Source organism: Leucoraja erinacea, chromosome 8, assembly GCF_028641065.1.
Source record: "Leucoraja erinacea ecotype New England chromosome 8, Leri_hhj_1, whole genome shotgun sequence".
NCBI lineage: Eukaryota > Metazoa > Chordata > Chondrichthyes > Rajiformes > Rajidae > Leucoraja > Leucoraja erinaceus.
In genome coordinates, this window is record NC_073384.1 from 52,625,493 (window position 1) to 52,637,767 (window position 12,275).

At 41.7% G+C, this 12,275-nt stretch overlaps 1 protein-coding gene across 5 annotated transcripts in view; it reads right to left on the reverse strand.

Moving 5' to 3' along the window:
- The window catches only part of mark1 (MAP/microtubule affinity-regulating kinase 1), a 133,713-nt gene extending 121,961 nt beyond the window's left edge, over positions 1 to 11,752 (reverse strand). For 4 of the 5 annotated variants that reach the window (XM_055639717.1, XM_055639714.1, XM_055639715.1 and 1 more), the window contains exons 1-3: positions 11,239 to 11,752; positions 9,981 to 10,184; positions 8,360 to 8,413 (exon numbers count right to left, since the gene is read on the reverse strand). In XM_055639717.1, the coding sequence (XP_055495692.1) occupies positions 8,360 to 8,413; positions 9,981 to 10,184; positions 11,239 to 11,289 (309 nt within the window). In that variant the 5' untranslated portion in view covers positions 11,290 to 11,752. Of the gene's footprint in view, positions 1 to 7,139; positions 7,839 to 8,359; positions 8,414 to 9,980; positions 10,185 to 11,238 lie in introns of those variants that run through there. The other variant, XM_055639716.1, reaches the window with a different exon arrangement.
- Between the last annotated feature and the right edge of the window lie 523 nt (positions 11,753 to 12,275).

Below are 12,275 nucleotides of genomic sequence, written 5' to 3' on the forward strand. Positions count from 1 at the left end.
CCAAGTCTCTTAAATGCCATTATCCTATCAGGTTCGATGCACTTACCACCTTCTGTACAAAAAAAAACAAAAACAAAAAAAAAAACTGCCCTCCTTTCAACATTGCCCCCTCACCTAAATGCTATACCCTCTAGTATTTGATATTTTCATCCTGGGGAAAAAGGCTCTGACTGTCTATCCTATCTGTGCCTCTTATAATTTATATAGATTTCCCCTCAAACTTCAACATTCCAGAGAAAACAGTCCATGTCTATCCAACCTCTCCTTGTAGCTAATACCCCCTAATCCATGAATCACTCTGATAAACCTCCTCTGCACCCTAATAACTCCACATCTTTTCTATTTTGGGGCAACGAGAACGGCAAGCAATACTCAACCATGGCCCAACCAAATTCCTATAAAGCTGCAACATGACTTCCTGACTCTTATACTCAATGTCCCTACCGTTGAAGGCAAGCATGACATATGCCTTCCTTACCACTCTATCCACTTGTGGTGCTCCTTTCAGGGAGTTATGGACTTGGACCCCAAGATCCCTCTGTACGTCAATGCTGTTACGGGTCTTGCCATTAATTGTATATTTTCCCCTTGCATTGACCTCCCAAATTGCAACACTTCACACTTGCTCAGATTAAACGCAAAAAAAACGATTTTTTCTTTTAAAAGATTTTCTGAATAAATCAAGCATGCTGGGTTTACGTTTACGGGAGGATGTCTTTTCAATTACATCTGAACAAATTACTTGCAATTTTATTCCAGGATTACAGATCTCTTTATTAAATGTCATTTAGATGTTAAATTTGATTCACTGGCATAATTGACTACCACACGTATGAATGTACACCAAATTTAGGCGATAGATTTCCTACTTGAGCCAAAGTACAATAAAGCAACACAGTAAATTTGTTAGCCTCAGAAGATTAAACACTTACTTAAATAAACTAGAAACCTGGAAGGCCCAAAGTTATGTTTGCTTCAGCCATCTTTTGGGTACCAAAATGATCCCCAATGCATGCAAGTCATTATTCGGGTCTGCTGTGAATGACACTGAATGTTCCAATATTTAAGGCACCAATGGGTGTTCCTGTAATATTTACCAGAAGCATGCACAGTGCAAGCTTCATCAGCACCTAGATCCGATCTGATGTCAGTGTTACCATCTTGGAATGCAGTGCCTCAATCACATCCATTTTTCAAACTGCAGCAAAACATGTTAAGTAATGCAAAGGATCCCGCGTAGTAACACTCCAATTCACCAACGCTCATCTCCATTGATGTTATTTTAAAATATTTTTTTTGAATGGTAATGGTTAATTGCTAGACTATTTCTTTTGGCTGCTGCTACAATTCCATAAATATTTTGTGCATTTAGTTTATTTAATTTGCCAAAATCTCCAGAAAGCAATGTGACAAATGCTAGTAGCATTTTTGTTTTTTGCTTCCAAGACTTTTGCATAAACCATGAGCTAACCAACATAATTACAAGTATGGACTTTCCTATTGAAGCAAGTACACCAAGACTGAGCAAATAAGCAGACTGGGCAGGGCAGTTTGCTGGAAGACAAAAGTAATGAATGGAGTTGAAGAAAATGTAGGTAAGAGGCCATGACCAACCAGGTGTGTTTCAACAACTCATCTACCTACATATAAAATGCTGACACTGCAACTGCCAGCTATATTTCCACTGCAAATCCTGGAGCCAAAACTGCTGTCTCTGGCAATCATACCAGCTACTATTCAAGACAAATATTGCACTCAATGAAAACAAAGCCACATGTTGCAATGGTTAATGGAATACAGAATCTCTCGCACTACAAAGATTCCGAGGGTAACATTGAATGAAGGCAAGATGTTTCCAAACTCAGTCTGGGTTTCCAGTCAGAAATATGCCACAGTCACCGCTGAAACCTCAGAGTTAGTAACAACCATGTGGCCAGAGACCAGCAAGGTTAACATGCCTAGCTGGAGATACAGAAGGTAGCAATATCCTGTAGTTATAGGATACACCACTGAAGCATTTTATTCAAACAGGTAATGGTGTTATTCCTGCTCACCAGGCAGAAGATGGACTTTATGTTGGATGATCAGCCATGATCATATTGAATGGCGGTGCAGGCTCAAAGGGCAGAATGGCCTACTCCTGCACCTATTTTCTATGTTTCTATGGGTTGTTTTTTTTTAGGACTTCAAGCTTCCTATAGCACAGGAGGCCATTGACTGTATATCCATTGCTTTACAGACTACAGGGCTCGAAATTAGTGGTTGCCCGGGTGCCAATCGCCACCACCAAGTGCCGCCAGCCAACCTAAATGCCAAGTCATTTTGCCCGGCTTGGCACTGTAGATACTGGTTTATACCGAAGACAGACACAAAAACTGGAGTAACTCAGCGGGTCAGGCAGCATCTCTGGAGAAAAGGAAAGTAATGTTTCGTGTCGGCGGCGACGTAGTGTGGAGCAAATATAAGGGGTGTGGGGTGATGAAGGGTCGGAGCGAATGACGAGCCCCGCACAGTGACAGCGGCTCCACCTCTCCAGCGCCCTGCCCACCCTGATAGCAACCGCTGTTTGCCACTCCGCTAACTGCGATACCGCTTTCAAAACAAACCCTCCAGCACGCTGAGGCCGGGAGGAGGGAGTGAGAAGGAGTCCCCCTTCTGCTGTCTGAAGCAGTTGCACCGCTCGGCCCCGCTGGCAGAGGAGGGGAGGCGGTGGCGAGGAGAACCCAACTGTCTCCCCCTTTGGCGGCGGCACTTGGCGGTGGACAGGGTCGGCTAAGGCAGCGGGGCGATGATACAGTCCCTGTCCGATGCGCTGCTGACCTTTTCTCCCCCCCCCATCCATCGTATGCCCCCCACTGGTTCCACTGATCCCCCAATTCCATCCTGACATCCCCTGTGCTTCCCCCCCCCACCCCATCTTTCACATCCATCCCTGCACTGCCGCCACCCACCCCCTCCCATTCATCCTGTACTGACACCCACCCCCCCCCCCCCCCGTCACCTCCCGTCACGTACTGATGCCCCCCCCCCCCCCCCCCCCCCAATCTATCCATCCCTCACTGATTCACAGCCCCCCACCCCTACTGTGCTGTAAATGTCTTCAGAGCAAAAAATGATTATGTTTGATAATGGAATGCAATCAAATGTGTTTTAATTCACAATGTTATTTTTTGTTTTAATCCATAAAGTTGGATGAATTAAATTGTGAACACGTGAAACATTAAAACCGCAGTGTTTGATTGTCACTGCTACCGTTGACACGTTATTACAGAATTCATTTTAATGGCAAATTAATGCTCTTAATATGGAGTATCAGTACTGTAGTTATTTAATGAGCAACATTCACAACTATACGTTGGATTTATCCAGGTTTTACTTCTACAGTCAGTCATATACATCACAAATTTGGTCAGGAGATATTTCAGTTGAAATTTTAATGTTAATTCTGAAGTGGGAATGATGGAAACAGCGTTTATCAATTTTTTTTTTAATCTGGTGCGTACAAACTGGGTATCTTCATTGCTGTTCACAACACATACATTTAATCTGAATGCCCGGTAATGTGGCGTTTTGACACCTTTAAACATATTACCAAAAGAACATTTGCTGCAGTTATGTCCTTTGGCCATCTCTTGTCAGTTAGTGGAATGTTTAACCTGTCAGATGGGTATAGTTGGTTTTAACAGCTATTATCATAAAATGCCTTTAGAAATTTTCTTGCAACCTGTATATTTTGTTGTGGATAAATTATGTGGGAAGCGAGAGTGTTTCTGTACCAATAGCAATAACGACCTATGCTATGGCCATGTCATGATAATTTTCGGTCCTTCACAGAAAACATGCTTGCATCAATCTGTAGTGTGCATGGTTAAGCATATATGTTATCATGGTCCAGGATTTATTGACACGGGTTGATCATACGCTGAATAATCCAACCACATTTTTGTTGGGAAGTGGAAAGAAATAATAGAAATTGCATTAATTGCAATGTGTAAAAAGAGTTGAGATACTGTATTATAATTTTGCTGCATGTCATTGCGGTATATATCATGTCTTGATTGGTGAATATGTTTAGTTTGTGACTTTATTTGAAGCAGAAATAATATGTGAATGCTTCATTGAGCATAATTCCGACTGGTAACTACGACTTCGTCCGAGCACATTATCGCACGCGTCATGCAAGCCGTCTTAAATGACCACCTATGTCATTTGGCAACCTAAAAAGCTGTTGAAGTTGCCCGGCTGGCAACAGGGGAAAAAATGTTAAGTGAGAGCACTGGACTATATACGTTAACTGCAAAACGATCGGGCTTCCTCTTACTCAACAACAAGCTGGTATCCAACCAGTCAATTGGACGGATCAGTGCCTGGTACATCGGTGCTGTTTTCACTCTGCTACACCAAGCTGCACGCCAATCTCTAAGATAAGTGAAGAGGTCAGTCCTGGACAGCGCATCCATCCACTGACAGCAGGACTTGTGTTTCTAGTACGCAACCCACTCACGTGTTTATGGAATGCACATACAGGTATCGTGAAAAATATGATAGAACAAACCATTGCCATGTAGAAACAATCTGCTGCAGAAACTCAGCGGGTTGAGCAGCATCTATGGATGGAGAGAAATGGATGAAAGGAAATGGTCGAGGTTTTGGTTCAAAACCCTGCATCAGGGTTTCAACTTGAAACATCGACCATTCCTTTTGATCCACAGATGATGCTCAACCTGCTGTGTTTATCCTGTTGCTCTGGATTCCAGCATCTGCAGCCTCTTGCATCTCCATGTAGAAACAACACTTCCACTGCCCGTACTGATCTGGAGTTGCCCTGCAGAACCTGGTACACTGGACGTCAAGATTTGCGATGATCCGTTGCCTTTTGCATAACGTGTTCTCATGTGGGGACAGCCTCTGCAGTCTGATATACAGTCAGCTGAGGAGCATGAGAATGAGGAGGAGGAGGAGGAGGAGGAGAAGTGGCAAGAGGAAGGAAGGCAACCAAGGTAAACACATTTTTTCAGGGCTATCTATCATTAACTCAATTGAATATAAATATGGCTTAAACAACGCCAAATAACACAGTAAATGAAAATATATAAAACTGTAACGCTTAAAATATAAAATAAAAACAGAAGTGGGGGGAGCATCTTTGCAAAGCAAGCACTAAGGTTAACAAATAAATGTTGCTCTTTCCTATTTGAACTGAGATTTTCCAGCATTATTTGTTTTGATCTGAAATGCATCAGTCACCAGGTGCCTGCATGGCCAAAGCACCAAAATAAAAGCCACCACAATGTAGTATAAATAGCCCAAACCAAATTCATGCCATACTGAATACAATTATGAGTTAATCCTCCTTGCACATTCCATTAGTCTTATGCTCCTCTGCTTCTTAACATTCCTAGGCCATAATTTTCCAATAACCCCAGCTAACAGTAGAGAAGGCTGCAGGGGGCTTCAGAACATCAACACAAACAACTCACGACAGAGAACCTCCAACTTCTTGCCACACTGGCTCAGCACAATCAGCAGCAGGCCATGACGCAGCGCCAGAGGACACAAAATGCTGGATAAACTCAACAGGTCAGGGAGCATCTCTGGAGAACATGGATAGGTGACATTTCAGGTCGAGACCCTAACTGATGGCCCCAGTCATCACTCCACTCAGAGTCTGAAGAAAACTCTAAGACCGAAATCCATGTTCTCCAGAGATGCTGCCTGACCTGCTGAGATACTCCAGCACTTTGTGCCTTTGGCATATTGACCAGCATCTGCAGTTGTGTTTCTATGCCATGACTCAGCATCATTGAAAAGCAACATCACTGATGGAAAAGCAGGGATGACAGAGTAAATGATTTTTATCTGGGACAGAATAAAGGGATCACATTCCACGTAGCCACGGCTCCTGCGCTAGAGCAGCACTTCAACAATACTCGTAATCACTTGGGAAAACACCTTCTGAACCCTGCAAGATCTTTCCACACTATTGCACACCCATGATAGCCAATTCATGTTCAATGTTCATTTGTTTTCTCTTCTTCCCAGTTCTGATGAAGGAACCTCAACCGGAAATGTTAAGTCTATTTCTATTACCACAGATGCTACCTGAAATACTGCGTTTCCAGCATTTTCTTCTCTTATTTCGTGATGGCAGCTGCCTGCTTCCATTGCAGCAACTTGAGCTTACGTGAGCAATCTGATCTTTCAGTGCCAAGCTTTACTCTGAAATTCAGTGACTACTACTGCTTGCAAAGGAAATTGTTGCATCAGCCAGATATTGCCCTACATGTTCGGTCTAAAAGCACAGACAAAGATGTACAGAGACACCAAGCTCTGTGCACCACCTTCCATTTAATGCTGGACTCTTTGATGTTACTTGAGATACAACACAGACTTCCTTGATGCACTAAGTATTTTGTTCTCCATATCCATCAGTGGTATTTCTAGGGGTGTCTTGTTACATTTCAATGTTGAACCTATGCTCGATGGAACAATCAATGCTGCAATAAGACTTCAAAGAAAATAACAAAAAATTGGATTCTTATGTCTCTTCCATTTTCACCCAAAACAAATGTGGTCAGGTCAGGTCAAGTAAACTTTCGATATCATGAGAGCCCTAAGGTTATGTACATCTAGTGGGGACAGTTAAAAAAATCTAAATTAATTTGGCATTGGGATTCTAAACAAACAATAAAGACAGTAATCCCCTCAGATCAATTAAACATTGTTGAATTTGTTTTAAAAATGTATATATCACATCGACAGTTTCACTTACATACATCAAGGCTCTCATATTTTAGCCCATTCGATTTATCCATTGCATAGTACACTTTAACTTATTGTGTCATTCAACACAAGTAGAGCAAAGCCATAGTGATATACCTGCACACCATATTCATCAAGTTATTTTAACCCAATATTTATGATATTCAAAATACGAGTAAATGGCATTGTACCACATCCATATAATGACCATATACGACACTATTCATTTACAGCACACAGCAGATCCACTCAGCAAATGCAGTTTTATTTTAAATAATTTGTCAAACTACAAACTACATACGAACACACAAAAATAAACTGACTTTCTCCCCCCCCCCCATCCCCCTCCACATTGAACTACAGCACAAGATACCCTCCAATGGAATGAGGGTATATTTACACTCGACCCATTCCTATACTCTTCCTTTGGTTCATCAACTGAAGAATTCAGGAAGGATATTCTATGAAAATCTGGACTTTGAGAATCCATAAAGAAAACACTGAAATTAGTATAATGAACAATTTAAAAGGCATTTCTCATGATATCAAGATTTGATGATAGCTTGTTTTCATGATATATTGCTGAACATTTATCATACTTAAATTACACATTAAACAGTAATGAAAAGCCTATGCTCTAAAAATATACACTTTATTCTTGGGCTTTCCCCAAAACAAGCAAAGATATTTTCAAAAATATTGTGCTCTTTTAAGCATGATGACACAATCTTTGGCCAATATCTTAATTTATTGGTCGTACAAAGCCAACATTCCATCATCTTTTGCATTGTTTACCCTGCTATGTAAATCTAGTGTCAAACAGTTCAACAGTCCTCAATATAAACAACACAATAAATAACAAAGCTCCTGCCATCAAGAGAATATGCTTCTATAACTTTGTAATAGATTTCCATTGAAAAGTTACAAACATCAACATTTAAACACATAAACAACTTAAGACCGATTACTAGGATTACTGAATTTGCTACTTAATTTTCACAACATAATGCTCCGATGTGAAACAAGCTTCTTCAGCAAAAAATATTTTGCTCTGAAGCACAACAACCAGTTACATTCTGTAAAACAAAAATATATCTATTTTCGGACACATGCCAAAAATAAAGAATATCTAATATCTAGCGACTGGTAAATACACACATGAATGAAAAGTTGCAATCGTGTTTTTGATCCGAATTCTACAATGATACTGAAACAATATTGTTACTGTAACCATAGGAGTAAAAATAAATTAACAACATTTTCCTCACAATTGTATTCAACTCCTAGTTGCAGGGTTAATAGCTGTTCGTCTGTTGCAAACAATACATGGAGGTGAAACAAAATTTCTGCAAACAACCAGCTACTACTTGTTTAACAACACGTGTTTTTTTCACTACTGTACACAGTAACATTGCGTCAGGTCAACACCCATTAGGTGCATAATTTTTTAAAATAAGTTTCATTTCCCTTTGCAATTGAAGTATAATAAATTCTGCATATGCAAACACAAAACTGGATAATTTATATTTTCTTGGTTTGTCTATTAAACCAGCTGCAAATAAATACACTTTGTATTTGATTTAAAAAAAAGCCTTACCTTTTGTAGACTGGTGGGATTAAGCTGTGTTTTGTCAATTATTTTAACAGCAACCTGAAAATAATTTTGACAGTATTTAACAGAATGCTTGTCGATATACTTTATATTTAAAACATTTTTAGCTAAAATGGATATATACCCATAGTACTGATTAGGCTCTGAAGGCTGCAGGTTTAAGTCTTAGGATTTCTGAACACTTAATCCTGCTCGGTTCTTGGTTTCAGCAATACTGCAAAACAAGCATTTTGCAGAAAACTTTGTAGAGTCCTAGAGGTTATTTAAACATTTTGCCTTCACTGAAACAAATCATTTGCTTTTTACATAGAAACATAGAAAATAGGTGCAGGAGTAGGCCATTCGGCCCTTCGAGGCTGCACCGCCATTCAATATGATCATGGCTTATCATCCAACTCAGTATCCCGTAACTGCCTTCTCTCCATACCCCCTGATCTCCTTAGCCACAAGGGCCATATCTAACTCCCTCTTAAATATAGCCAATGAACTGGCCTCAACTACCTTCTGTGGCAGAGAATTCCACAGATTCACCACTGTGTGAAAAATGCTTTTCTCATCTCGGTCCTAAAAGACTTCCCCCTTATCCTAAAACTGTGATCCCTTGTTCAGGACTTCCCCAACATCGGGAACAATCTTCCTGCATCTAGCCTGTCCTAACCCCTTAAGAATTTTGTAAGTTTCAATAAGATCCCCCCTCAATCTTCTAAATTTTAGCGAGTACAAGCAGTCTATCCAGTCTTTCTTCATATGAAAGTCCTGCCATCTCAGGAATCAGTCTGGTGAACCTTCTCTGTATTCCCTCTATGGCAAGAATGTCGTTCCTCAGATTAGGAGACCAAAACTGTACACACAATTCCAGGTGTGGTCTCACCAAGGCCCTGTACAACTGCAGTAGAACCTCCCTGCTCCTATACTCAAATCCTTTTGCTATAAATGCTAACATACCATTTGCTTTCTTCACTGCCTGCTGCACCTGCATGCCTACTTTCAATGACTGGTGTACCATGACACCCAGGTCTCGTTGCATCTCCCCTTTTCCTAATCGGGCATCATTCAGATAATACATATGTTAGGTTAATCTTCAACAGATATAATCAGTATTATTTGAGCATAACTCAGAAATTGTTTCGCTTCTAACATAATTGGCAACAACCACATTAAAGATTAAGATCAATAAACAAGCATTACTGAGATAATCTACAGTTAAAAGTTTTGTAACACTGTTTTATATCCAATGTGTATTAGAACATCAACAATGATTTTGAAGGCATCCCAGAAGTTCATCAGAAAACCTTATAGCATTTACCAAGTTGTTACAGATACAGCAGAGAAAATGAACAAAGATGCAACATTTGAGCTATTGCGGCCCTGTCCCACACATCATATAAGTGGACATTTGCCTTTCGCTACCACAGGCACACCAAAACAATCAGCATGACTGTTTCAGTCTTCAGTGCAATCCATATGCTGAGGATCACAAAAACTATTAATAAACTGTGAAAAATCTTTCAAAGATATGAAATAAATGCAATTCCAAAATGATATCAGTACGAAAGAGATGGGTGTGAAATTAGGATAAAGCTAAAATATACAATATTAAACTCACTTCCCTTCCAGTTAGAACGTGTCGTGCTAATTTTACTTTTGCAAAGTTTCCCTTGCCGATAGTCTTCAGCAGCCTGTAATTTCCAATGTGGGGTTGCTCGTCGGTTGTAGATGCCACTGAATTCCTGCACCGTGGTAGACTTTGTCTGCTACTTGATTTGGAGGGCTGGCTTTGTGATTCAGCATATCCATCAAGAGAAGTGTGCTGTAAATTAGTCAGAATTATGAGAAAAAGTAAACACGTTTAATTGCTTGCAACAGCTTAGATTTACAATATCAGCGATTTTCATAAATAATACATCAAACAGTCCCATCACTGCACAGCAATTCTGCTGTAACTGTAAGACTTGGATGACTTCAGTGTTGTGGGTTACGTTAAACCAAAGCATAAATGATGAAGAAAGGCACAATGTAACTCATCTCTGATAGGATGTAACCATTATTTTAATATTTTTTGTAATAAAGATCTAGTTGGGGAGGGTGCCGAGCATATGATTAATCTATTAGGGGTAAAAACAAATAGGTTCTAGCAACATGTGGGGCTTGAATTGTGCTGGTGTATCGTCCACCTGACCCTTCACCTTCTCAGTGAGTCGCCAGTTTTTGAAGTCCTTCCATCAACCCATTTTCCTCCTTGCAATACGCCGGGAGTGAGCAGGTCGTGAAAGAAACATGAACAGGAATGCAATCGGAATCTGCATATGGACCCCTCAAAAGCAAGGGATAAAGAAAACTCCCTCAATAATAGATCAAACTGAAAGATACTGCGTCAGCCCCAAGTCTGCATTGAGCGACACTAAAGCGGGTCGAGGCTCTATTGTGGTCCTTGTCATTGGGTTGCAACCCACAGCTAAAGGCAGCCTTAAATGGATATTTCGAGACCTGAGGGTACCGGGGGGGAAGGAAGGCAACATGCAAATGAGAAACAGTTTTTTTTTAATTCAGTCTGAACGAAAATAATGCCTCTTTTCGGGAAATTAAAAAAAAAAAGCCCGCTCCTGCGAACAAAGCCGGGAAGCCTGTGTGAGGGGGAAGCGGACGAGTGGGAGCCGCCGTCCGCTGCTCCCCCTCTCTCCCAGGGATTTTCATTCCTCTGCGCCGGATCCATCTCCCGGAGAGTCCCGGCCGCCGCATCCCTCCCCACACACACACAAACACAAACACCCGCCTTCAGTCACACAGCAGCTCTCCGCCAAAACCCTCGCGTTAAAAGTAACATTTTTTTAAAATCAAATAAAATGAAGCATCATCTCACTCACATTTTCTGTGTCGCGCTCATTTACGGTAGGCAATGGCGTTCTGGTCGACATTTTGGCGTCACACACGGTGCATAGGCCGGATTTTCCTCGTCCTTCTGCAGACCCGTTTTTATTTGGCCGCCGTTGTTTCGCTGTTTGCTGTGTTCTGTTGTCCCTTTATTCCCCCCCTTGTCAATCGGAGGGCAAGGTCCGTCGCCGGCGGCGAAGACAAGGCTGGCTTTTTACATGTCGGGTAGGAAATCCTCCATTACTGACCGGGGCATCTGTTGGTTAGTGAGAGGGAGGTGGGGAGGGGAGGCGAGACCAGACCGACAGAGAGGGAGAAATTGGTGTTGAATTGAAGCAGCGGAGACAGAGAAAGAGGGGAGGAGGGGTGGAAGAGAAGCGAGGGAGGAGGGAGAGAGAGAGGAGGGGAGGGGGGTTGTTGAGACAGAAGCCGTCGGAAACGGCTGTACTTGTCACCACGGGCAGACAGGAAGGACTGAGAGGGAGTTCGCCGGCGTACGAGCGCTCCTGAGAGAGCCGGTGCCTACGACGAGCAAGAGCAAGAGAGAAAGAGAGAGAACGATCCCAGCGGCGGCCACTCAGTCGGAAGCCCTTCCAGCTGCACCGCAGCCACTCTCGCTTATCCACGGACTTTCAGCCAAGGAGATCTAAGAAGAGCTCAATCCGCATTCCTGCAGTGCAAATCAATACAAAAAAATACACGGAAGATATAATCTGTTACATATTAGATTGTCAAAGGGAATTATTTTACTATTTTGTATCACCTGGACAGATATTAGTATCAGAAGACCGTGCATAATCTAAAAGGATGTCCGTTTGCAGCAGAGGTGAAGGATGTAAATTGCATTTATCTGGCATTTGGCAAAAGGATAGATAGGAAATGTTTGGCATGGTATTTCGGAAGCTTTCGGGGGTGACGTTCTTCTTCTTGCGTATGGCGTGCACAGCCTAAAGTTGTAGGTCAACTTGGAGGGGTGACGTGAAGTGGTCCCTTTCGCCTGGCAAGATGATTGTGTGCATAAATGCATTCA